The sequence below is a fragment of the Onychomys torridus genome, chromosome 8 (assembly GCF_903995425.1).
Source record: "Onychomys torridus chromosome 8, mOncTor1.1, whole genome shotgun sequence".
NCBI classification, from domain to species: Eukaryota; Metazoa; Chordata; class Mammalia; order Rodentia; family Cricetidae; genus Onychomys; species Onychomys torridus.
This window is the reverse complement of record NC_050450.1, coordinates 85276817-85303424: the sequence shown is the minus strand read 5'-3', so window position 1 is coordinate 85303424 and position 26608 is coordinate 85276817. Positions and strand designations below refer to the sequence as shown.

At 44.8% G+C, this 26608-nt stretch overlaps 1 protein-coding gene across 1 annotated transcript in view; it reads left to right on the top strand.

The window, feature by feature from the left end:
* Kpnb1 (karyopherin subunit beta 1) overlaps nt 1-19920 on the top strand; it is a 30319-nt gene extending 10399 nt beyond the window's left edge. The window contains exons 7-22 of the mRNA XM_036195581.1: nt 19-108; nt 576-686; nt 2174-2275; nt 4050-4274; nt 5866-6057; nt 7598-7728; nt 9351-9498; nt 9743-9814; nt 11332-11476; nt 13096-13178; nt 13751-13858; nt 14153-14296; nt 14409-14514; nt 15191-15305; nt 16538-16699; nt 16957-19920. Coding sequence (XP_036051474.1) covers nt 19-108; nt 576-686; nt 2174-2275; nt 4050-4274; nt 5866-6057; nt 7598-7728; nt 9351-9498; nt 9743-9814; nt 11332-11476; nt 13096-13178; nt 13751-13858; nt 14153-14296; nt 14409-14514; nt 15191-15305; nt 16538-16699; nt 16957 — 1935 coding nt within the window. The 3' untranslated portion in view covers nt 16958-19920. The remainder of the gene's footprint in view (nt 1-18; nt 109-575; nt 687-2173; nt 2276-4049; nt 4275-5865; nt 6058-7597; nt 7729-9350; nt 9499-9742; nt 9815-11331; nt 11477-13095; nt 13179-13750; nt 13859-14152; nt 14297-14408; nt 14515-15190; nt 15306-16537; nt 16700-16956) is intronic.
* Nucleotides 19921-26608: the final 6688 nt, after the last annotated feature.

Below are 26608 nucleotides of genomic sequence, written 5' to 3'. Positions count from 1 at the left end.
TTTAATCTGTTCTTAAAGGTACGAGTGGCTGCTTTACAGAATCTAGTGAAGATAATGTCATTGTATTACCAGTACATGGAAACGTATATGGGTCCTGCCCTTTTTGCAGTAAGTATTTTATGTAATTTGAACTTGTAACTAGTTGCAGGGCTCATTATTTTTAATTGCTACTTTGTAATTCTGTGGGTTTTTTTTTTTTTTAACTTAATATTATGTAGTCAAGATTACTTGAGTATGGATGTTAGGGCTTGTTATTTATTTTTGTGAGACATTGTTTCACACTGTAATTCCAGTTGGTCTGGATGGCTACAAACTCAGCACACCTCTTAAAGGGTTGGGATTACAGCTATGAGCCCTGCCATGAATGGTAAACTTGCCAGTATGTGCCAAGAAAACGTGTACTAACTTCAGTTGTTCAAAGAGGTCTATTTTTGCAAGTCTTTTTCTCTTTTTGTTGCTTTTTATGTCAGACTAAACTTCATAGTTTGTGTTTTTTTAAATCTGGTTGAAAGGATGTCTAACTTGAATCTGTACTTACTTGGGGTCTGGGGTGTCTTTCTCATTTTTTCTTTAAGATCACAATTGAAGCAATGAAAAGTGACATTGATGAGGTGGCCCTACAAGGAATAGAATTTTGGTCCAATGTCTGTGATGAGGAAATGGATTTGGCCATTGAAGCTTCAGAGGTGAGCCTGGGGTGAGCTTCTTTGAGAAGAGCTGCTGTTGTGCTTACACATTTTGTTTGTGGGTATCATTCTTCTGGAAGCGTTCCATTCTGACTGGGTTACTGTCCCTGCAGGATAGTGCTTTTTCTACTAGCCAGATCCCCTCAGTAATGCCCCATCCAGATCATGCTTTTGCCATTCCAGGTATTCATACTGGTAATTCCGCTGTGAACACAAGGGGGCAGCAGGTTGTCAGCTTATTGAGGTGGCAGCTACCGGAAGTTTTTCCTTTTTGATTTTTTTTTTTTTTTTTTTTTTTTAAGACAGGGTTTCTCTGTGTAGTTTTGGAGCCTGTCCTGGAACTCACTCTGTAGCCCAGGCTGTCCTGGAACTCACAGAGATCCACCTGCCTCTGCCTCCTGAGTGCTGGGATTAAAGGTGTATACCACCAGCACCTGGCCTTTTTAAATACAAGCCCAAGTTGCACAACTGATAACTACTACCTCTGGAGAAGGAGTCAGATATGGGGAAAGGAAGGCTATCTTTAACTTGGAACCCTGACACTGAAGCTCTGCTTCCAGCGTGGCATTCGTACTGTCTTTATGTAACTTGTGTGCACCTCTTGAGCCAAAAGAACATTATATGTCAGATTGTGTTGGTTTTTAATGTGCATTGCTGTGTGTGTAGAGACCAGAGAATGGAGACCAACCTCCAGAGCTCCCCACCCCATGTTTGTGGTTTTGTTTTGTTTGTTTGTTTGTTTGTTTGAAGTAAGTTATTTCATAGGACTTGGCTTGTTGGCAGTGCTGGTGGCTAGTGGCTCTGCACCACTGTGCCAGGATTATAAACTTGCAAGTCCTACTCACCTGGTTTGTTATTGTGGTTATTTGTTTTGTTTTCGGGACAGGATCTTGCTGTGGAGCTTTAGCTGTCCTGGAACCGACAGAGATCCCCCTTGTCTCTGCCTCTCAATGCTGTAATTAAAGGCATGCACCACTGCACTCCACAATACACCCAGTTAGGTGTTTTTTTGTTTGTTTTTTGTTTGTTTTTGTCTCTTTGTTTTGTTTTGTTTTAATGTGGGTTCTGGAGATGGAACACTCCAACCCTAAGTTGAGTGTTTCACCAAGTGAGTTATCTTTGTAGCCCTGGATATCAGGTTATTAATATGAATTAAAGTTTTTTTCTTCAAACGTATTCAAGGATGATACACTACACAACACACACACACACACACACACACACACACACACACACACACACGGTTTCTTTGTATAGCCCTGCCTGGACCATGAACTTCTTTCCCCCATCTCCAAGTACTGGGATTCTGTGCCATGCCACCACCACGCCTGACTTAGACAATGTTGGGGAATGAACCAGGGGCTTTGCACATGCTAGATGAACACTGCAGCAGGTGCAAGAGTATAATTGTAAAGGCTGACTTGTTCTTTAGTAAACATGCATATAACACAGGTGTGCTACCTAGCTTACTTTGTGTTTCTCCTTAGGCAGCAGAACAAGGACGGCCCCCTGAGCACACCAGCAAGTTTTATGCCAAGGGAGCACTACAGTACCTGGTTCCCATCCTCACACAGACACTAACTAAACAGGTGAGCTTCATGACTGGATGAGTGAGAAAGCTTATTTAGGGTGGGTTGGTTCCATGTGGAACAGTTTCCATGGAGGACATTGGCAACCATCTGATGTTCTTGTTGTAGATGACTCAGGAATATCTGAGCTAAGGCACTGGGTCGTCTGTGAAAAGATTATGCCTGAGTATCCTATATGCCTTGGTTGTGAACAAACCACACACTGCTCTGATTTCCTGAGTGCTGTAGGATCTACACTAATGGGATGTGTTCTGTATAGGTTGCAGTAAATACAGGTTATTGGCAGTGGTACAGCTCAGTAGTAGGAGGAAGCTGCCTGGCATATATGACGCCTTGCTGCCCACTGCCTCAAAGAAGAAAAGGAAAATGTCTGTTTTGGTATCTTAATATCTTCATGAAATCATTTGCTACATTTTGTTTTGGGAGTGGTTGTTTGTTTTGGTTTTTTAAAATGGGGTTTCTCTGTGTAGCCCTGGCTCTCCTGGAATTTGATCTGTAGACCAGGCTGGCCTTGAATTCAGAGATACCTGCCTCTGCCTCCAAGTGCTAGGATTAAAGGTGTGTGCCACCATGCCCAGCCAGAAGTTCTTTTGTGAGCACTGTGTCTGTTTTGCCCCTGTCCTCTTTCTGTTATATTCACTGCAGTATCTCTTGGTGGAGTGTGTATGAAGTATTACTGAGGCTATGGCTGTAGGGAGGCTCCTGAGGGAGCCATGCTAGGAACACTGAGCACTAGGAGTATTTTGCACAGGAATATAATTGCTTTAGGATGTGTGTGCTTCTCTCTCCATAGAGCAGTCTCAGAGTGTAAGATAGGGGTAAGCTTTTGTTTGATACCTCTCAGGTTCTTCTCTCCCAAACCTTGGTGTTTGCTCTCTGTGTGTCTATACACCACTTGGGTGCCTGGTACTCTTGGAGGCCAGAGGAGGTGGCACACACCTTTAATCCTAGCACTTGGAGGCAGAGGCAGGTATCTCTGAATTCAAGGCCAGCCTGGTCTACAGATCAAATTCCAGGAGAGCTGGGTATTGAACCCCGGTGCTATGGAAGAGCAGCCAGTGCCTTTGGCCACTGGGTATCTTCCAGCACCTACAGTGGTTATCTTTAATATTTTTCCTCTTGAATATATTTGTTATTTTTTTTACTGTGGAACAGTTTGGGGTGGTTTTTTTTTATTTGTTTGTTTGTTTTTGTTTTTGTTTTTGTTTTTTTTGAGACGAGGTTGCATGTAGTCCAGGCTGATCTCAAATTTGCTATATATAACAGGAACTTTCCGTCCAGCTTCCACCTACCAGTACTGGGATTATGGGCATGTCTTAACCTGTCTGCTTTATGTATTGTTGACACCCAGTCCCAGAACTTTGCAAGTGCTCTACATTTCCAGCTCCTGCTGTTTTGAGACACAGGATATTTGTACACCTGGTTGGTCTCAAACTCATGACTGTCGTCCTTCCTCATGCCCTCAAATGTTAATGTCCCAGGTGTGTGTGTCCATTAGTGTCACAGGTGTGCTCCACTACTGCCCCAGGCTTGGCAGTTGATCGTTCTTATGTGTAGCTGGAGTTTCTTCATTCTCATTGTTGTGTGTAATAATTAAGCTGAATCTTCTTCCATCTGTTTCTTAGATTGACATAGGCTATGTTGTGATAAAATTTGGAGAAAAATCAATGTTTTACATTTTGATTCCCTGAACATTAAGCTCTAATGATGTTTAGAAGTCTGTAGAGTGAATTCGTGGGACAAAACCTTACCTAGTGTCGCCTCCTTTTTCCAGGATGAAAACGATGACGACGATGACTGGAACCCTTGTAAAGCAGCCGGGGTGTGCCTCATGCTTCTGTCCACCTGCTGTGAAGATGACATTGTGCCGCATGTCCTTCCCTTTATTAAAGAGCACATCAAGAATCCTGACTGGAGGTACCGGGACGCAGCAGTGATGGCTTTTGGCAGCATCCTGGAAGGGCCCGAGCCCAATCAGCTCAAACCACTAGTTATACAGGTACAGCCTGGGAAAATTTCAGAGAGTGTGTGTGTGTGTGTGTGTGTGTGTGTGTGTGTGTGTTTAAACTGCAATCACTCACAAATGTTATTTTCAAGTAACTAAGTGGTAGGTAGCACAGACCTAAGTCCCACATTCTTGTGGAGACTAACAGATTAGTAGGGGGCCTGGGCCACCAGCCTTAGCTAGATAATAAGGAGACCAGCCTGTGCTGTGTAACACTTTGCCTCTCTCACTGTAGTTGCCCACCATTAAGGGTAAAATACGTTTAACTTTTTAAAATTAAGTTATGACCCAGAAACTTGAAAAAAAAAAGAAAAGGGTCAACTTTAATATATTAATATATTAAGTATTAACTTTAATATATTATTACCTGTTTGGAAAACAGGATGGAGTTATTACTGAAGAGTGCCTCACAGCTATTTTTAGTGCCACAAATAAGCATTTTCCTGTTGATTTAGGACTTTGGGACAGTCTCAACCTATATCCCAAAGTAGCCTTGAACTGGTGGCTACTGCAGGCCTCAGCTTGTGAGTGTTAGCAATATAAGCATAAGCTGCCATACCAAGTAGCTCTAAACACCAAGGCTCATGATGTCTCCATGCTTCACTTAGCCTTCCAAGTGGATGAGAGTCAGTGTGGAGTGCTATATCCAGCTGCTCTATGGTTTTCTTAGTTTTGTTTTTCATTATTATTCAGGGTCTTGTGTATGCCTCAAATTAGCTATGTGACTGAGGCTGGCCCTGAGCTATAGATCTTCCTGCCTCTTCTACCCACATGTTGGATATAGGCTTACACCACTATTCCCATAGTCTTTGGATGGTATTCTGATCTTTGAACAAAATTGACATTTATGTAATGATGTAGTCTGTTTTGGAAATGTTTTTATTTTCCTGGTATAAATAAATGATAGACCTCATTGTAATTGAGCTTTGTGCATATAAAGAGATCAGTCCTTCAGGGTGGAAACTGATGCCTTGTGACTACTTCTTGGGTTCTCTACCTGACTGAAAATAATTATGAATAAACTGCTTGAAATTATCCATTGCAAACTCTTTAATAGAATCCTATAATGGGATTTGATGAAGGGAAGAGAATTTTTCCCCACGCCTTGCTGCCCCCAGTTCCCCAATTGGTTTTTTAAGACAGGGTTTCTCTCTGTAGACCTGGCTGTCCTGGATCTCGCTCTGTAGACCAGGCTGGCCTCAAACACACACAGATTCACCTGCCCTTGCCTCCCAAGTTCTGGGATTAAGGGCATGTGCCACCACCTCCTGATGAGAAAAGAACATTTTATACATTTTGTTTAGTTACTATTTTGTTTTAGAAGTATCTATTTTCAGAATATCTTGGTCATATTTTACATTAAAATCCTTCTATCATTATATGGGGAAGGATGTTTATATTTCAGATGAGGTCTGGCTTCAAATTTGCTATATTAAATAGCCATTGATGGACTTGAATTCCACATCCTTCTCCCTTCATTTCCGAAATGCTGAAATTACAGGCATGTGCCACGATGTCCAGTAGTATTTCTTCAGAATAGTAGTCAGCACGAATTTAAATTTCTTTTGCTTTATTGAATTTATAGGCTATGCCCACCCTAATAGAATTAATGAAAGATCCCAGTGTAGTCGTTCGAGACACAACAGCATGGACTGTGGGCAGGATCTGTGAGCTGCTCCCTGAAGCTGCCATCAATGATGTCTACTTGGCACCCCTGCTACAATGTCTGATTGAAGGCCTCAGTGCTGAACCCAGAGTGGCGTCAAATGTGTGCTGGGTAAGGGATTTTCTTTCTGGTGAAGATAGGAGCTTGTCCGGAGCCATTGGGAAGAAAGGAGGTATGGGAGAGAAAGGTAGCTCCCTCCCTCCCTGGAAGACCTGCTCTGGATTCTGTCTCCGGTATCTTCAGTTAGGGTCTGGGGAGACGGCAACTGTGGAAGCCTGTGGAGCTGTTGTTGACTTACACCCATTGGTCCCACAGCACTTGAGCAGTCGTGGGGCAGAGGCTCTCTGGACTTGCTTTCAGACTAGACGTTCTGATTAAAATGCAGCTTTTGCTATGAAAGTAGGAGAAGGATGGAACCAGGAAGAGGTGGTCAGCCTCTGCGCTGAGTCACTGTAGTTCTGAGCTGCAAGAAGGGAATGGTGGGATTGCTGGAAGAACTCTGCTGCTTAGGGAGTTGGGCAGATTACTAGGCGGTACCTACAATGTAAATACTTACATTTTCTTTCAAAATACTTAGGATTATATGAGTGCTGTGTCTGTGTGCTTCATGTCATGTATACCTGTGTGCCTGGTGCCTGCAGAAGTCAACAAAGGGTATCAGATTTCCAGGAACTGGAGTTGTAGATATTTGGAAGCCACTTTGTGGGTGCTGGGACTGAATGCAAAACAGCTAGTTTTCTCCTTCACCTTTGAGACATTCTTACTCTATAACAACCCAGGCTGGCCTCAAACTCAGAGAGAAAGTTCTGCCTGCCTCTGCCTCCCGGGTTCTGGAATTAAAGGTGTGAGCCACCACATCTGGTCCTTCATGTTTAAACATTCAGATTTTCTTTTCTTCTTTTTTTTTTTTTTTTTTTTTAATTATGACTGTGTGCTTATGTGAATGTTTTAAAGAAATTTATTAATACAGCTACTTCCATATGTTTTTTTTTTTTTTTTTTTTTTTTTAATTTCACATGCATTGGTGTGTGTGAAGGTGTCAGATCCCCTAGAACTAGAGTTACACATAGCTGTGATCTGCCATGTGGGTTCTGGGAATTGAACCCAGGTCCTCTAGAAGATCAGCTGGTGTTCTTAACCAGGGTGCTTGCGTGATCAGTCCCTAATGGATTCCCGTGCATGGAGTCTATAATGTCCCTGGTAGACAGCATTGCTTTATGTGTTGTCATAGAAACCTGTTGAGGGCAGTGGCGTGTGCTTCCTCCAGTAGAGAGTGTCAGAGGCCCACCTCTTGTGGGTGCTGAGTAATGGACTTTTCTAGAAGAGCTTGACAGGAAAAGTCAGGATTTAAAAGCGGTGCAGTTGTAGGTTAAAGAACACTGTTCAGGGGCTGGAGAGATGGCTCAGAGGTTAAGAGCACTGACTGCTCTTCCAGAGGTCCTGAGTTCAATTCCCAGCAACTACATGGTGGCTCACAACCATCTGTAATGAGATCTGGTGCCCTCTTCTGGCCTGCAGACATACATGCTGTATACATAATAAATAAATAAATTAAAAAAAAAAAAAAGAACACTGTTCAAGGGATCTTAAGGGGAAAATGAGAATCCTGCTGTGGGGTTCCCATGGGACTGATCTTAAATCTGTGTTCCAGGCCTTTTCCAGCCTGGCTGAAGCTGCTTATGAAGCTGCAGATGTAGCTGATGACCAAGAAGAGCCGGCCACCTATTGCTTGTCTTCTTCCTTTGAACTGATCGTTCAGAAGCTGCTGGAGACCACAGACAGGTAAGTGTAATCCTGGCAGCCAGGGCAGCACGCCTAACCCTCTTTTCTAGAGAAGATGAAAACTGGGACATGACACAGCGCAGTGCCTTTTCAGAAGTTAAAGTTATCTATGGTAGATGAAGTGTTTACAGAAGATGGAGAAACAAAGAAATGAAGACCATGCTCCCTTTAGAACTCATGAGATCACAGTTGATGTTGCAGCTCTGGAGAGGCTGAGGCAGGAGAATTCTCAAGTTCCAAGTCAACTGAGGCTGTATGGGAGACTGTCTCAGAACATCCCAAACAAAGTAAAAATCTCTTTTTACAGAGTTATTGATACGTGAGAAGTCTTAGAGTAGTGGCACATTGCCACACCAAGTCGGTCACTGTCATTGATGGAGTTCCTTTGTGGCTGCTCAAGCGATTTCTTGAATTACCCTGTATTTGTTTGGCCCTCAGGCATTATTTGGCCCACAAATTTTAGCCTGCTCTCTCTTCCATTCTGAGTTTTGGTTATTGTTAGAGAGAGTTTAGGGTTGGGGAGTGAGTAGACAGATGCCATGGGACATTTGTGAAGGGGGAAGTGGCGGGGTCTTTGTGGAGTAGTGTTTACCTTTCACTTTAGATGACCAGGCCTGCACAGTGAGTGCCTTTCCTCACAGTGCTATCTCCCAAGTGCGCCTTATAAATTAGAGCGTAGGATTGGCTCAGAGGACTTTGGGGTTTTTTTGGCTGGGCGACAGTGGTGTACACTTTTAATCTCAGCACTCGGAAAGCAGAAGCAGGCAGATGTCTGAGTTGGAGGCCAGCCTGGTCTACAGAGCGAGTTCCAGGTTACACAGAGAAATCCTATCTCAGAAAACCAGAAGGAAATAAAAAGTATTTTTATGTAGCCCTGGCTGTCATGGAACTCACTATGTAGACCAGGCTGGCCTTAAACTCAGACCCACCTGCCTCTGCCTTCCAAATGCTGGGATTACAGCTGTGCACCACTACTATCTGACTCAGAAATACTTACTTTGTATGTGAGTGGTGCACATATGTAGACTGGGAGGCATCTTACCAAGTCAGCTTTCTTCTTCCATCTAGAGTTCAAGGACTGAACTCGGCATTAGCCTTGGTGCAAGTGAATTTATTTCCTTTGGTTTGTAGATTTGTCTACTTAGAAAACAAAGAAACAAACAGACCAGGATTACACTCTGTAGTCCATGCTGGTCTCAACTCTGGGCAAAGTCTCTGAAAGCCAGGATTTTAGGTGTGTGATATACCTGTGGTTTGTTGATACCTTTTTATTTTTGTGTGACAGGGTTTCTCTGTGTAGAGGCTGTGGCTATCCTGGAACTCTATTTGTAGACTTCAAATTCACAGAGATCCGCCCCCCTCTGCCTCTGCTGGGATTAAAGGCCTGTGCTAGCATGCCTGGCATGGTTCATTGATACCTCATTGCCAAGTTCAAACCTGGTTTACTGTCATACTACTTTTGGCTTCCTGGTTTACAGTACAAGGATTGAACCCATGCTTTTGTGTGTGCTACATCCTCAACCTCGATTTCCTGGTTTGGGAAAAATATTGTCTGCTTTACCAGCTCCTTTTCTGTCCCTTCTCAATTGAGGCCTTAAGATTTTTGCTTTGTGTCTTTATAGACCTGATGGACATCAGAATAATCTGAGAAGTTCTGCATATGAATCTCTAATGGAAATTGTAAAAAATAGTGCCAAGGATTGTTACCCTGCCGTTCAGAAGACCACCCTGGTCATCATGGAGCGACTGCAGCAGGTGCTTCAGATGGAGGTGAGACCAGGGAATGTTCTGCCCTGGGGAGGTGCAGGTACTTCTGACTTACACAGAAGCATTGCAGCCTTGGGCACGGCCTTCGGTTCAGTCACCAGCACCAAAACCCAAAACCCTTACATCATCTTTCTTCCTGCTTTCTCTGTCTGCTTTCTGGTGATGATGCTCAGTGTGAGCATTCTGGCAATTGTGAGCAAGTGGAAGGTTTCCATTAATTAGAACACGGTTTCTTCTTTTCCTTCAGTCCCATATCCAGAGCACATCGGATAGAATCCAGTTCAATGACCTCCAGTCTCTACTCTGCGCAACTCTTCAGGTATGATGATACCATCTCATTCTCTCTCTTTTTTAATGGTGTTTTGCCTACATGTGTGTCTGTACACCATGTGGGTGAAGTGTTCATGAAGGCTGAAAAGGATGTTGGGTCTCTTTGCACTGAATTTACAAATGGTTGTGAGCTGTCATGTGGGTGCTGGGAATCAAAACCAGGTCTTATGGAAGATCAGCCAGTGCTCTTAATGAGCCTTCTCTCTAATCCCTAACCTCCTCACTTAATACCTTAAAGGATGAGAACCATTTTATTATTATGACAGATTTCATGGGCACACAGAAATCTGAAATAGTGTGATAATTCTGACCAAGAGTGATTTCTTACCTTTCTTTTGTGTTTGTCCTGAAAGATCTATCTAATTTGTCTTTTATGGAGGTGGCATTAGCTCAGAATAATGGTCCTTCCCAGCTGTAGACCTCATGTGTCGACAGCTTTTACTCTTGGTTGTTGACCAAGCACAGCTTGGTCAGATGTGGTTCACTTAGTTAACAATATGGCCCTGGGGCTAGGGTTGTAGACAAGTCACCAGCATGTGCCGAGCTCTAGGCTCAACCCTGCATAGACAAAAAGGCTTTAACTTGGCCATCATCATTTATGTGGCATTTATAATGCTTTTTGCTTTTCAGAGATTGACTAGAAAAATTGAAATAAAATGTCACTTTTTTATCAGACTGAAAGGCAAGCTCCTAGGACCTCTCTGAAGCATAAGTAGATACTAGAGTTTGGTGTTCAGGACACTTGCTTATCTGCCTGTTCTGGTGTCATTTAAGGCATGATGGGTGTTAGAACTGTCTCATCCAACTCGGCAGTGATGCAGGGACTTTGATGGAGCAAACACGGGAGTGGGGAACAGTTTGAGGACCGTGTCTGGAATTGGAAGGAGTTGGGTGGGTCATTTCATCAAGGCTGATTTTTGACCATTACTTCAAAAGTTAAGGCTGTAGGCTTTTTATTTGTGTAAGAACACCTCCAAGACATCCTCTTTTTGAAAGCTGAAATAACGTGTCTGTGTAGTAGGACTGGGGTAGTAATGTTGGCTCTGTCTGACAGGCAGAGGAGGTGGTGTTGTTTTTTGTTTTTTTGTTTTTTGTTGTTTTGTTTTGTTTTTGAGACAGGGTTTCTCTGTGTAGTTTTGGAGCCTGTCCTGGATCTCACTCTGTAGACTAGGCTAGCCTCAAACTCACAGAGATCCACCTGGCTCTGCCTCCCGAGTGCTGGGATTAAAGGTATGCGCCACTGCCTGGCAGAGGTAGTGTTTTTTTTTTCCCCTATGTATGTGTGGTTCCGATAATTTGAGAAATAGGTCATTGAAATGAGTTTTTGATTGAAAATGATTTACAATGCCAGTTCTTGAGGAAAGTCTATTTGGCTTTTGGGGGGCGGGGGGAGTGGGGAAAGGAGGGTCTTAACTTTTTATTTATTTATTTTTTTTAAGAAAAGGCGTAGTGTCCTGGTTTGAAGATTTGGAATTAACAGATCTTGAATTCTTATCCCTTTCACAGAATGTACTCCGGAAAGTGCAGCATCAAGATGCTTTGCAGATCTCGGATGTGGTCATGGCCTCCCTGTTAAGGATGTTCCAAAGCACAGCTGGGTCTGGGGGAGTTCAAGAAGACGCCCTGATGGCAGTTAGCACACTGGTAGAAGGTTAGTGTGTGCAAAGACAGGGACTGTATCCTCAGGACAGGAGAAAGATCGTGGTTGAATTGACACGTGTAAATTATATCACTGCCGTCCTTGCCAGTCTCCTTAAAGGAGCATCAGTGTCAGACTAGCAGCCTTCCAGGGGCAGGTAGTACCCATCAGAGGGTCCATTGGGTTCCTTCTTCCCTTGAAATTCACCTTGCTTTATTAAGGTTTTCTCTTGCTTCGAGCAGAGGAAACAGAAGAAAGATTCTGGTTTTATTCCTGCCTTTGGTACCTTTGGGGCTGGATTACAATTCTTTGGACTTCAGTAGCTCAATGGGGCTTGGAATAAACTATTACCTGAGTTTTAGGAATTGATTGACTTTTATTGTAATTATATATCTAACCATACAAAATTGCTGGAGAAGAGTCTTCAGACTTTTTCAGGGCAATTAGAACATTAAGGAGCACATTGGACTCTGGAATGGTTCATTAGGGGTGGCCTTCACGTCTTTTACTCAGGCCATCATTTGAGAACAGAGAACCTGTGTCCAAAACTAAGTGTGACAGTACATGCCTGTAGTCATACACTCTAAAGGCAGAGGCAGCAGAATTGTGAGTGAGCCCAGCATATGATACATAGTGAAAGAACAGAAAGATGCTGAAGATATATTTCAGTTGGCAGAGTATTTGTTTAAAGAGCAGGAAGCTCTGGGTGCCCCAAAGCAACATAAACTGCATGGAGGTGCACACTAACTCCAGTTAGCAGTGGCAAGAGGATCAGGAACTCAACATTACCCTCTGCCACACTGGGCTACATAGTAAATTCAAGGCCAGCCTGGGATACATGAATCCTGCTGGTGGGTGGGAGGAAAGCAAAGCACACATTTGTAATCCAAGCATATGGGGAGCTGAGACCAGAGGATTATGAGTTCTGGGGACACCTCAGCTACAGAATTAGACCTTGTCTCAAGATAACAAAAACGGGCCCTAAAAAGGTGTCTTAGTGGTTAAAAGGGCTTGTTGCTCTTGTAGAGAACCAGGGTTTGCGTCCTAGCACCCATGTGAGCTGGCTTACAAACACCTGGACCTCTAGCTTCCATGGGCCTATGCACACACATACACTTAACTTAAATAAATAGATAAAAATTATAACAAGAATGTGGTCTGCAGCTCTGTCTGCCTTTCTCCATTCTTTCTTTGTACTACAGATCGAATCCAGGGCCTTGCCTATCTTAGGCTAGTGCTCTACCATGGACCTATACCCCTGCCTTTCTGTTGCGTTTCCTGACTGGCTTGTTAGGTCTTTGCTGTGATTGACTAGTAGACCTTGTTTTGAAGCTGGCTCCCCATGGAGGTGGGAACACAAAGCAGCATTGCTGAGTCAGTCAATTAGAAACTATGCTTTCCATAAGGTCCATGCTACATGTTATTTTAGCTACAGAAAAATCTCATTCTGAGGAGCATTGGCATTCTCTCTAAGGCATTTGAATTTGGCCCTTCCAACTGTTAGAAAGCTTGAATGTCTTCATGATAGAAAGACATATTCTGCCCAACATGTTGAGTGGTGAATATGTTTTGGGTTACTTGCCTCATGTTGTGTCCTTTCTTACTATGCTAATAGTTTGTTCCATTAACAGTGTTGGGTGGTGAATTCCTCAAGTACATGGAGGCCTTTAAACCATTCCTGGGCATTGGATTGAAAAATTATGCAGAGTACCAGGTAGGATATGCTTTTCACAATAGTGTCTTTGGTTTTTGTTTGTTTTCACATTGCTGAGAATAGAATTGGAGTCTGTTGCATGCTGATGCTAGGCAAATACTTAAACCATGAGCTACATCCCAGCCCTTCAAATCGTACACTCTCATTAATGCAGTGAAGAGTAGTGCAGACAAAATGAGGTTTCTGAAGCCAAGTGCTTTCCCCTTTTGCATTATTTGTAGCCTTCTAGTCTGCCCTGGAGGTAGCCTGTGAAAAGCAGGATATTGGATCTGCCAGATAGAGATCACAAGATGACTGCCTGAACATTCCTAATTAAAGGGCAGCTGCCAAGTTATGTCACCACTGCCCTACAGAGCAGCACTGTTTTCCATGTCTGCCACCACCATCCTTTCCTACTCAGGCTGCCCTAGTTCATTTGCCGAATCTGGTTAAAATTCCATAATCTCCACAAGGGAAGGATGTGTTCTGATTTGATTCTGGTTCAAGGATGAGAGACTTGACTAGGTAAAAAGAATGCTGTACTCTGCTGGAAGTCTTTTCTGTTTGGAAAATAGTTCCTTGACTCTTTCCAGGTGTGTTTGGCAGCTGTTGGCTTAGTGGGAGATTTGTGCCGAGCCTTGCAGTCGAACATCTTACCTTTTTGTGATGAGGTGATGCAGCTGCTCCTGGAGAACTTGGGGGTGAGCATTTTGAAGAAGTTGTTTAAATCTCAAGGTCTGTGACGAGGAGCTGTAGTTTCCTAGAACTCTGCCTGTGAGCTTGAAGAAGAGAATTGTTTGTTCTATAGACAGATCTAAAGTTGCAAGGTTAATTAAAGGAATGTGTGTTCCACTTGAAGGAAATGGTAAAGTAAATACATAATTTTTTTTATCCAGCAGTAACTCAATTAGTTTTTGTGCCTCAGGTTTCTTGAGTGTTCAAATCAGACAGGACTCAGTGTTTATAAACTCCTGTCGTGTCTGTTCCCTCGTTAGAATGAGAACGTCCACAGGTCTGTGAAGCCACAGATCCTGTCTGTGTTTGGGGACATTGCTCTTGCCATTGGTGGAGAGTTTAAAAAATATCTAGACGTTGTACTGAATACCCTGCAGCAGGCCTCCCAAGCCCAGGTGGACAAGGTAAGCTTGGAACTGTTTCAAGACCAGCTCCAATGGGAGCAGAAGGGCTGCTGATGGGTGTATCTCTTAAGATGGCCAGTGTGACAGAGGTTTTGTTCTTTGTCTCTTCCAGTCAGACTTTGACATGGTGGATTATCTGAATGAGCTCCGAGAAAGCTGCTTGGAAGCATATACAGGAATTGTCCAAGGATTGAAGGGAGATCAGGAAAACGTACACCGTTGAGTATATAGCCCAGTTCCCAAAATCCACTGACCAGGGTGTATCCTCCCTTTGTAGCCCACTGGTGAATGAGTACCCGCTCCATATAGGAAGAAAGAAAAGAGAAGTGGTGTCCTGATGAAGACAGTAGTGGGGGGGGGGGGGCAGTAGATAGACGTTGGTATTCCTTCTGTGCTTTCTTTTCTCCTTGTAGTAGGGGTGGTGGAGTGCAGGGGATCAAACCCAGGGCTACATGGCATGGTAGCAGAACTCCACCACTGAACCGCACCTCTAGCTGTGTCTTAGGGATCTAATGAGGCCGGTGGGGAAGTGCTCTCTGCTGATTGCAGCCACAGCCAGAGCCGCAGTTGTTGAGTAGCTCAGGCCCACATGGAGGGTGTTCCACTTGTGGGATGAAACTCCATGGTGTAGGAGCACTTTCCTACTGTGTAAGGCCTTGTTCTGTTCTTCAGGACCACAAAAGTCCTGTGTCCACGTAATGACGGAAGGAATACTTATCCCTGTGTCAATTTGAAGGATGAGAATCATTTTTTGCTGTCACTCTGTGTAGCTAGCTGCGTATCTATCCATCTGGAACTCTGCTATTGGGGTAGAGTAGCAGTGGCCATATTGAAAAGAGGCTGAGTCCTGTCTAACATGGGACAGTTTAATCAGACCTCCTCTTTCCTTTATAGCGGATGTAATGCTGGTACAACCCAGAGTAGAATTTATTTTGTCTTTTATTGATCACATTGCTGGAGACGAGGATCATACAGATGGAGTTGTAGCATGTGCTGCTGGACTGATAGGGTAAGTCATGCCTTCTTCCGCAGAACCAGATGTGTGTACAGAGAAAATCTGCTTGTTTGTTTTTTTCCCCTCCAAGGCGGGGTTTCTCTGAATATCTCTGGCTGCCCTGGAACTCACTATGTAGACTAGTAATCCACCTGCCTCTTCCTCCCAAGTACTGGGGTTAAAGACGTGTGCCATCACTGCCCGGCAGCTACGGCAATAGCCCACAGAGGAGTGTTGTTGTTTGTTTGTTTTGTTGTGCAGTGCTGGTGATAGAACCCAGGACTTCACACTATAGCCCTTCAAAGTTATTATTTATCTTGTATGTGTGTATGTGTATGGGGTCAGAGGACAGCTTGAGGGATTCACTTGTCTCCTAAACCATGTGGATCTTAGACTTGACAGGAGGCAGGCAGCTGTTTTTCGAGACAGGGTTTCTCTGTGTAGCATTGGAGCCTATCCTCGAACTCACTCTGTAGTCCAGGCTGGCCTCGAACTCACAAAGATCTGCCTGCCTCTGCCTCCCGAGTGCTGGGATTAAAGGCATGTGCCACCATGCCTGGCATAGCTTCACAGCTTAAAGGTCTGGTTCTACTTTTTTTTTTTTTTTCCTTTTCCTTTTTACTCCTTTTGAGAAAAAGGTCTTAATATGTGGCTGGTGTTGACATTGAATTCATGATTCTTGTCACTTTCTTTGTTACTGACATTACAGGGTTGTGCCACCACACTCAGCGATTAACATTGGATGAGTCTCTTTTTTTTTTTTTTTTAAAAAGATTTATTTATTATGTATACAGCATATATCCCTGCATGCCAGAAGAGGGCACCAGATCTCATTACAGATGGTTGTGAGCCACCATGTGGTTGCTGGGAATTGAACTCAGGGCCTCTGGAAGAGCAGTCAGTGTTCTTAACCTCTGAGCCATCTCTCTAGCTCCTGGATGAGTTCTTCTAACACTTGCAACTTAATTCCAGAAATCTCTTAAAATTTAAAGAAGTGAATGATCTGGGTGGTGATGGCATGGCACACGCCTTTAATTCCACTACTTTGGAAGCAGATGCAAGCCAGTCTTTGTGAGTTAGAGGCCAGCCAGAGCTACAGAGAGAAACCCTGTCTCAAAAAACCAGGGGAAAAAAAGTGAATGGATACTGAGGAACCCATAGTTGGCTCTGCCTGGTTTCACAGCACCAACCATGGTACTGGTGTGGCCAGGAAGTCATTCATTCTCCAGTATGTTTGTTTTGCACAGGGACTTGTGTACAGCATTTGGGAAGGATGTACTGAAATTAGTAGAAGCTAGGCCAATGATCCATGAACTATTAACTGAAGGACGGAGATCGAAGACTAACAAAGCCAAGACCCTGGCTACGTGGGCAACAAAGGAGCTGAGGAAGCTGAAGAACCAAGCTTGGTAAGAGCTGTCTTCACTCCTTCGGGTCCTGGGTGTGTGTGTGTGTGTGTGTATGCACATGCACTTTACGAGCTTTTAGTGATGGCTGCCTGTTGGAATTTTGTGCTAATCTTTTCTGGCCCTGCTTCTGAGCAAGCCTTAATTTCTTCTACGCCACACATGAGTTGGGAAATCCCATTCAAACTTGGGGGCAGTCAGTTGTAGGAGTTGGGGGCTTTATGACCGCAGGATTGACCGCTTCATCCATTTGTTTTTAGATCTGGTACCATTGGGATGATGACCTGAGACCCCCACTGGAAATCTCCAATCTTTTGAAAAAACCCGGAAGTGAGGAGTGTGCACGGATGCTGAATGTTTGGGAATGAGAGGATGAGTGAGTGAGGCTTGAAAACACCACATTGAAAATCCTGCCACAGCCGACAGCAGCAGGCTGTTAGTGAGCTAAGTAAGCACTGACTTTGTAGAAACATAACATCAGTCATCTTGGAACAGAGAAACAATGGATTTACTTACTTATTAAAAACAAATAGCTGTCTCTTCCCAGGGGAGGCTAGAACTAGCTTTCCTGTCTTGGTCGGTGCCGAATGGGGTGACAGGTTTGGGAGAGGAGGGCCTGGGTTCAGCTGTGGGGCTGTGTTGTAAAAGGCAGCCTGGCCTTTGCTACTGAGGAGAAAGATGGAGCCCGGGTCTTGAGCCCACCTTCACTGTACCGTTGCACTTGGTACTGTACATGTGCCCGTTAGAAGGCGCGTGGGGGATTTCACAGTCTGAGAATGAGTGTGTGTGAGTGAGGCGGTATCCACATTCTCAACTTCAAGTCATTGCAGTTTCTTTTTCCCAGAAAACAAAGGGGTTTGATGTTGCATTTCATAAACTAACTGAAGTTCTGGCTACTGACGCAGCACAAGAGACATGTTTAAACAAAATGAGGAAAGACGCTCTTTATTTTTGGTTTGGTTTCATTTTTAATTATTCTAGGGCAACACTGACGAACGGTCAGAGCTCCTATCCTGATCTTTTCATCAAGGCGCCTTTCCTAATACTATGGTTCAGCTGTGAATGTAGCTGTGGGGGGAGGGGGGAGAAAAAGAAAACTCTGGAGTTAGAGGAAATAGAAAAATTAAAGTACAGTTGCTACAAATAAAATGCAGACTTCAAAGACAGAAAAAGCCACAACCCAAACCAAATTTAAATGCTTGAAAATTGGCATCACAAACAAGCTCATTCCTGACTTATATTGTGGCAGTCTGAATGCCCCCAGAAAACTGTGCCAAAGAGTTTAGAATACAAATGTACAATAAAAGTAAATACACACTCAAAACCGCAAACTTCAGGTAACTATTTTGAATTGCAAATGACGAAAATTTAATGTTGAACAATCTGATAAAATAACCATTTGGAAACTGCTTGGCCTTCTGTTCTTTTCTTTGATTGACTGCAATGCGGTACTGGTCTCCTGCTGCACTTCAAAACCAACTAACCCATAAGACAGATGTGTGTGTGTGTACACGTATACCCACACACTAACTACAGCTGTTGTGCTGAAGATGGCACTAGGCAAGGTTCTATTTTTTTCCACTGAAGTGGAATAGGAATAAAATGGTGTCAGACATTCCCCTGCTCACACGCTTTAGTATTTTTTTAAAGTGGGATGTGCTGTGATTACCATAAATCAGAATTATTTTCCCTTTCACAAGGGAACAAGGCACCCTGAATTTCAGTCTTTTCAGCAATAAGAAAGGATTTCAGTGAGCTGGCCCTCTTGGCTTGTGCAGACATAGGAGATTTGCTGGCGTTTTGAATATGCTGCTTTAAAGAAATAATAATAGAAACCAAGGGAGTTTTTACTGCTTCCTGGTGGTTGGGAGATTCAAAACACAAGACCCTCCTTCCCACTTCATTTCCATTGTAGTAGAAGGTATTGGCTTAGGTTTTCTCCACTGCCCCTCATCTCCCCTCCCTGTCTAAGCCTGTTCCTGAGTGGGACTGGCTCCGTCTGCCTGTCCCTACGCAGCACCTGTAGTCGCTCTTTACAGGGTATCAGATATTGTGCCTTTTGGTGCCAGGTTCAGAGTCAAGTGCCGATCTGATCTGTGAACCAGTGTACAAAAAAGTATTTGAAGGAGAGCTGCTCCTCTGTGAGCAGAGCAGTCACTAGGAGCCTCGTGAGAAGAGGGGCCCAGGCCTCTGAATGCCTTGTTTCCATCTTCGCTGTTTTTTCAGATTTACTAACCATTCCTGATACTAGATAGGGTTGGGGCAGGGCTGGGGGGGTGGGCAGAAATATTGGGGGAAAGGACAAAACAATCTGATCATTCCTCAGTGCTACCCATTTCTGTCCTGTGTGGGCTGCTTAGCGAGACAGCAGGGGAATAAAGTACACCAAGAACCGTGATGGAAACAAACCCTTCCGTGTGTTTGCCTGCCGTGTTTTGTTCCAGGGAAGCAGTTGACAAGTGCTGTTACTAACGCTTTCTCCCAGATGCATTTGTTCTGGAGAGGAGGAAATGGGCTGCTTTTGGTGGAAATGGGATTGTGGTCTTGGTGCCTTGATATTCTGTACTGGTTATACATTTTAATCCTCTTTCAGTTACCTCCAGCTCGTGTTTGTGTGGTTTGGGTGTTTGTCCTTAATCAGTTGGTTTCACTTAAGGCAACTGAAATGCTTTCTGTCCACTCACTGTCTTGGCCTCCCCCACTGAGTCTTGGCACGTTCCTTCAAGAATGTAGCTACTGTCTGCTTGGGACAGTGTCAGTGCAAATGTGAAGAAAATGGGCATCAGACTCGACTTGGGTCTGCCACATGTGGCAGCTGCCTGCGCCTGTTCCATTGGTTCATTTTGCTTTTCTTTTTCTCAGTTCCCCCAGTCCTCCCTCTCTGTTGAAATGTTCAACTTTTAGCTGTCAAGAGGCGACTGTAACCTGCCCTAGGGTCTGGAGAAGTGGAGGCACTTGCCCGCTGTGGTGTTCTAACGGTCAGAACCAAGCAGTCTCCTTACTCTTACTATTTTAAGATGTGTGTAGTCTGACTTTAGAAGAAGTCCAAATTCCATCAGCTTTGATAGCATCAATCTGTAATTGGCATTCAGAATGCCGTTGGCATGCCAGTCTGTGATGGCATTAAAGACCTGTTAAAACACTTGAGCCCAACTTTATTAACCAAAACTGATACCACCACCTTTATCTTCTGAATAAAGTCCGCTTTATTTTTATTTTCAACATTCTGCTGCTTCGTTCTTTGTTTCAGATGTTGTCATTGCTGTGGTTGTGAAGTGAATGGTTTGGAAGTGTGTGTGTGTGTGTGTGTGTGTGTACACACACAAAGGGACTAATCGTGTAAGTGAAATAGGTGAATTGCCGCCCGAGTGAGGCACAAAGGTGAGTACGCTGCAGGAGACATGTTGGGGAGACTGAGGAACTGGGGAGGTTGTCCTCAGTCTCCCGGAAGCTTGCAGGATAGGCCCTTAGTGGTAGCCCACCCAAAGTTCCTGTTTACTTATCATGCAACAGTGAACCGTTCCCCTCTTACTGAATCTTGGGTTTAAACTGTGTTCTTTCCTTCCCAGTGGGTTCCTGGTGACAGCCCCAGTGGCACCCACCAGCTGAACTGCCTTATAGAGTAACAAGCTTGTGGCCCTCCATAAGGAAGCCCTGACACCTAGTCTGCATACTTTGGAGTTATGTACTGCTGGCTCCATATGTTGTAGAATCAACAGTAGATACAGAAATGATTATATGAGGGAAAAACAGTCTTGTCTTGTGTCTTATTGTGAAGATTACTGCGTGAGAGAGACTTGTCTATCACAAAACTGCTAGATCATGAGCCACAGCCATTGACCCAAGAACAGACATGTTTCTGGTTTAGGCTGTTGTCCAGAAAGTTCTTGATCCCTGCAGTGCTGCAGATAACTATAGTGTGAGGGTTCCCTTGAATGCTCCTCACTAAGTGTGTTTAATGGTCCTGAAGTGAACATCAGCAGGGGTCGTTGTTACACTGTATCTTAACTGTCAGAACAAGCTAGTTAGTTAATCTCTGTTAATCTTTCAATGTAAAGAGCAGAAAGGTTGCTAGACTAAGGTCACAGGGAGTCCGATGTGCCGGGTCTACCCTGAAGATGCTGTCCTGTATTTGCTGTTTCTTTCCAAGCACCATCAGAATGTATCTTGTTTACTCATTGGTTGTCAACCCACTGTCCATGTAAGGCTTGCTAATGCTGGTTACCCTGGAACTCGCTCTGTAGACCAGGCTGGCCTCAAACTCAGATCCCCCTGCCTTTGCCTCCAAGTGCTGGGATTAAAGGTGTGTGCTAATGTATATATATGCTAATGTGCCCACTCCTGGTTAGCGTTATCTTACCTTAGGTAAAATGAATGGCAACAGGATTGGTCAATAATTAGCCATTATATATATGGTATCCATTTTATGCAGTCAGATGCTAAGCCTGAAACAGCAATAAATGTTAGTCCCATTTTAAAGATGAGGACTGGGACACAGAAGCTAAGAATCTTGCCCACTTCTCAGTGGCTCCTTGGCTGTGTGTGTACTGAGTAACAGTTGGTATTAGTGGAATTCAGTCCCGAGATCATTTTGTCTTAATTCTGTGATAAGATTGATTGTATACCTTTGACAACTGCTAAGTATTTGTGGGGGATGCCTCAGTGGGATAAAGGCACTTGACAGACAAACCTGACAACCTGAGTTCAACTCCTAGATGATGTGGTGAAATGGGAGAATCCATTCCTAAGAGTGGACCTTCACACACACTCCATGGCTTGAGTATGCCCACAGTGACGCACATACACAATAAAAATGCTGTTTCAGTAGTATGATAACAGGACCTCTGCAAAGCTGGGTTGGTCTCAGACTTGAGATCTTGGCCTCTGGAATGCTATGGTTACAGGTGTGTGCTACCGTAGTAAGCTAAAAACAGTAAAACTCAATTTTAAGATTGATTTATTGGGGCTGGAGAGACTCAACACTTAAAAAGAGCTGGTTTTTCCAGCGGACCTGGGTTCAATTCGCAGCAATGCATGGTGGCTCACAACTATAATTGAATTCCCAGGATCTGAGGCCTCTGTGGGACCAGGTGCACAATAGTGCATATACATATGTATAGGCAAAACACTTACACATTTATATATTAAAGGTTTATTCTCTTGCTGCATTTGGTAAGTGCATACCTTTAATCCCAGAACCGAGGAGGCAGAAACAGACTGGAGTTCAAATCCTACCTGGTCTACATAGTTCCAGGCCAGCCAGAGTGACATACTGAGAAGCTATCTCAAAAAAACAAAAAGATTATCTCAGTGGGAGGCTGCATGGGTCTAGGTATACCACATGCATGCAGATATGCATTCAGATACCTTTGGAGGCTAGAGAGCATCAGATCCCCTCCCTGCAAGTGCAGTTTCAGAGGGTTGTGAGCCACCTGGTGTGTATGTTGGGAATTGAACCTGGGTCCTATGCAAGAAAGCAGTAAGTGCTCTTAGCCACTGAACCATCTTTCTAGTCCAAACTATTTTGGGGGTGGCTGTGGCCTTCATACTGCCTCAACCCAAGTAGTGGGGTTATAGGCATGAACTACTATAACCAATAATAACTGCCAAACTCAATCCATGGGTGTGTGTGTGTGTGTGTGTGTGTGTGTGTGTGTGTGTGTGTGTGTGTATCTAAGGTCGACTTTCACCAAACCATCTCCACTTCTGCTCCATTTCCCCCCAGCCAGAAGCTTCTTTAAATAGTCTATGATGCCTGGTAGGCAGAAAGGCCCCAGGGTTGCTGAGTAAGCAGCACATCTGAACTACTCCAGCCCTACCTGCTGATTCACACAGTGCAGCCCAAGCAGGAAACCTGTGAGGCCTCAGTTACCTTCCTTTCCTGGGTGCTCCTTGGCCGCAGTTCCCAACAACTGAGCTGTCTTCAGAGTGGAAATGCATTTAAGCTTTCCCTGCAGGCCTGCCTGAGGTCAGTATGCAGAGGGGTAGCCTGTCACCATCCTGAGGATGAGACAATCATGGACTGTATAGTACGTTCTCCACAGCAATGACAGTCACTGTGCTTTATTGAGCACCGCCCTCCAGCAATACAGTCAGTTAACCCTTTTTAGCCCTCACTGTCCTTATTTGTAAAATGAATTCCAGTGAAAGATAAGGCCTAGTAGTACAAGGCTTTGGACATAAATTAGATAACCATTCAATCAAATAACTACCAGACATTGAAGGCACTGGAGACGTAATAAGCTGAACTAAACACGGAACCCACTTCCTTCTTATTCATGGGTAATGAATACAAGGTATTCAACAACTAATAAAACTTGTTTTCCCTACTTTTTCGAGATAGGGTTTCTCTGTGTAGCCTTACCTCACTCTGTAGACCAGGCTGGCATCAAACTCACAGAGATCAACCTGCCTCTGCCTCCTGAGTGCTGGGATTAAAAGCATGAACTACCACTGCCTGACTTTAAAACTTTATTTTTAAAAAAATTGAAGTATTTTTTATCTTAAGTGTTTCATGTTTTGCCCTTCCTGGTGCAAGGGAGCATCCCATTCCCTGGAACTGGAGTTACAGATGGTCATGAGCCACTGGGTGGGTGCTACAAATCAAACCCGGGTCCCATGGAAGAGCAACAAATGCTCTTAACTACTGATCCATCTCTCCAGCCCCACCTTTTATTTTTGAAGATTTTTTTAAAATTTATTTTGTGCACTACATCTATGGCTGGTGCTAGAAGAAGCCAGAAGAGGGTGTTGGATTCACTGGAACTGAAGTTAGAGGCAGGTGTGAGCCACCATGTGGGTATTCAAGACTGAATTTGGCCCTCTGCAAGAACAGCCAGTCCTCTTAACGGATGAGCCAACTTCCAGCCCCTATCTCTGCCTTTAATTTTTCTTTTTATTTAATGAGCTCAGACTCATTTGAAACTTGCTCTGTGGACCAAGCAGGTTTTAAACTCTGTTCTTGCCTCCTGAGTGCTGGCTATAGATACAAGTTACTTCACCCAGATTTAATTTTTTGCTATTTCTGAGGTAACAGGTCCAAGTTGCCCAGGTTGGGCTTGAATTCACAATCCTTCAGTCTCGGCCTCCCAATTAGTTGGAATTAGCAGCATTTACCAGTGGGACTGGGTCGTTATCATTTTTGTAATTTTGTTTGGCAGCTGGGGATGTCCTCCGTGGTCAAGCAGTTACCTGGCATGCACAAAACCCAGGCTTGTCCCCAGCACCACCCACATAAATAATCTCGACTTTGGATAAAAATAAACATCCTTTTTGAGAAAATGAAACAGAATTGTAAAATAATGCCACAACATATCCCATCTTCCCTAAGCCCTGCTCCCAGAGATCCTGGTTTCTCTGAGGTTCCTCGAGACCTCTGACAGAATTGGGAAGTCAGTGCAGGGACGGCTTTACCCCACTGCCTTTTCCTCTGTCCACAGAGGAGACCACCTGCTACCTGTGATAGCCCACGATGGTTCCGCTATGCCCCGGACTTCCTGAGCTCTGGAAGGGAAGCATCGGTGGCTCCGGATGGATCCTGTGCTGTCTGTCACATGTACCTAATCAATTTTGCCCGCCAGCTATTTGAGTCATCTGGTTTTGATTCAGCCTAATGCCACTTCCTCCTACTCTTTTTCAGGCAAGAACGGGACAGGAAAGACCAAGTCTTTCTCTAGAGCAAGAGTCATGGAGTGGGAGACAGGCTCTCCCTGGTGGCTTCCAGGAAGGATGCTACCAGGCTCTTGGCTTTAGCACTCTTGCCTAGAGGACAGCAGTGGGTCCTCCCTCACCATATCTGACCAGCCCCCCAGCACATCTCCTTCCTAGCTTAGCTCCTCCCTCCGTTCCCCTTGCATTCCCCTGGTGTTGCCCTTCTGTCCCCTCCATGCTATGAGCCCAGGTGCTTTCAGGGCTCTTAGAAGGAAGGACTTACACCAAGCCCAGCTTTCTCGGTCATAGGGGTTTCATTCCCTTAGTACCAATGCAGAACATGCCTTCTAATCCTCCAGAGTTTATCTCTACGTCTGTGTCATCTGTCACTCTTCCCAGACAACCTGAAGAAGCCACGCCTGCCTGCCTGCCTTCTGGGTGACTACTACTACCAGTTCCTTGCTCCCCTGGGCTCCAGTCCTGGAGCAAGCCCAGCACCTTACATGCAGACACTGGGCAAGAGCTCTGCCACTGATTACACCCGCACCTGTCGGGTAGAGAGGAAGGCAGGCCGACGAACACAGTGGAGCATAGGCCAGCCCATTCACAAGACCAAGGGCAAGGTAGTGTTCTTTTCCTGCAGGCTCCACAACTGCTCTTATGAAGAAGGAGCCATGCAAAAGTGGAGGTTTTTAGAGACTTTACAACATAGCCCACGATGGTCTCCGCATCCCAATCCTCCCTCTGCCTCGCAAGTGTTGAACTTACAGGTGGAGGCCATCATGCCCAACTTTTCTTCATCTGACTGCTTCTGCTTCCCCAGGGCTGGGACTAAAAGCAAGCACTACCATGCCTGGCTTCCAACTTTTTCTAAATTACCGATTCCTATTTTTATTTTTCTGACTCTTCTACCAGAATGTAAATTCCATGAGAGCAAAAAAGGGCATACTTTTTACTGTATCCTCAGCATCCAGTGCATCATGGGTGCTTGAGAATTTCTTTTTGCGGGGGGGGGGGGGGTCGAGACAGGGTTTCTCTGTGTAGTTTTGGTGCCTGTCTTGGATCTCGATCTGTAGATCAGGCTGGCCTTGAACTCAGAGATCCACCTGCCTGTTGCCTCCCAAGTGCTGGGATTAAAGGCACCCGCACCACCGCCGTCCAGCAAGACATTTGTCTAAAATCAGGCATGTGGTTCACTCCTGCAGTCCTCTCCCTGAAGAGGTGGGCTGAAGCAGGAAGATTGCTCTGAGTTTGATGTCACAGAGTGAGACCGTACCTCAAAACAGCCCCCCAAATAAGTTTTGAACATTTTTATTAAATAAATGTAATGACCATAGACATGAAAAAGCTAGAAATAGAGTGTACTGAAGTCAGGGCCAAACTTAGGGGCAGGTTTTCAGGCATCTAAGTCTGTTGGGCTTTTGCCAAGAGCCACATAGAGCCCAGGATAGAACCACCTGGCTCTAGGGCACCAGGTGACTCACTTAGGCCTGCACTGTGAGCAGGCAGCAGCTGCAGGGGCTGACTCATCCTGGAGCGTACTCAGAGGGTACCTCGACCCACTGTCTTTTCCAGCAAGGGAGGCACTGCTATGACCAACTCTACTCACAGGATTGTGGAGACAGCTGCTCTATGCCTGGCCTCCAGTCTTCCATGCCTCCTACTTCACAAGAGACATTGTGGAGGGTGAAGGGAAAGGACACCTACCTTGCCCTTGGGTCTAGGGAGTGGGGTAACCTATGTTCCAGTCAGCTTGCCTTCCTATCTGCAGGATAGGTGGGTCATCTACATGCTCAGAGAAAGTTACTGCTTGCTTGGCCAGCAAGTAGCTGACCTGCCTTTGTGTTCTGAACTATAAAAGGGAGCAGGCCAGCAGGAGGAGGCCAAGCCACTGAGAATCCCCTCCTTTGAAGAGTGTCCAAGACCGGGGCTGGCCATCCTGGGAGGAGCAACTGACCCTAGCCTAGCATTTTTCTCTAGAGTAGAGAAGATTGCAAATGCCCTTGTTTCTCAAAGCTCCGGCAGAACAAGAGACCTTTCATCTTCCTCTTCTCAGAGGTACTTCTGCTAGAAGCCAGAAAGCTGGGCTCAGGTTCCAGGGAGTCTTCCTAGCTAAATAGTGACTCCACCAAAAGCCCCTTCCCTAGCCTTTGCCCTGCCCGCAGGGTTTGCATCTACCTGGCTCAGAAGACAAGGGCCCTCAGCTTTTCTCTGGCGATCCCCCAGCAGCAGTCAGGCGGGCTTTGCCTCTGTCCACGGTTC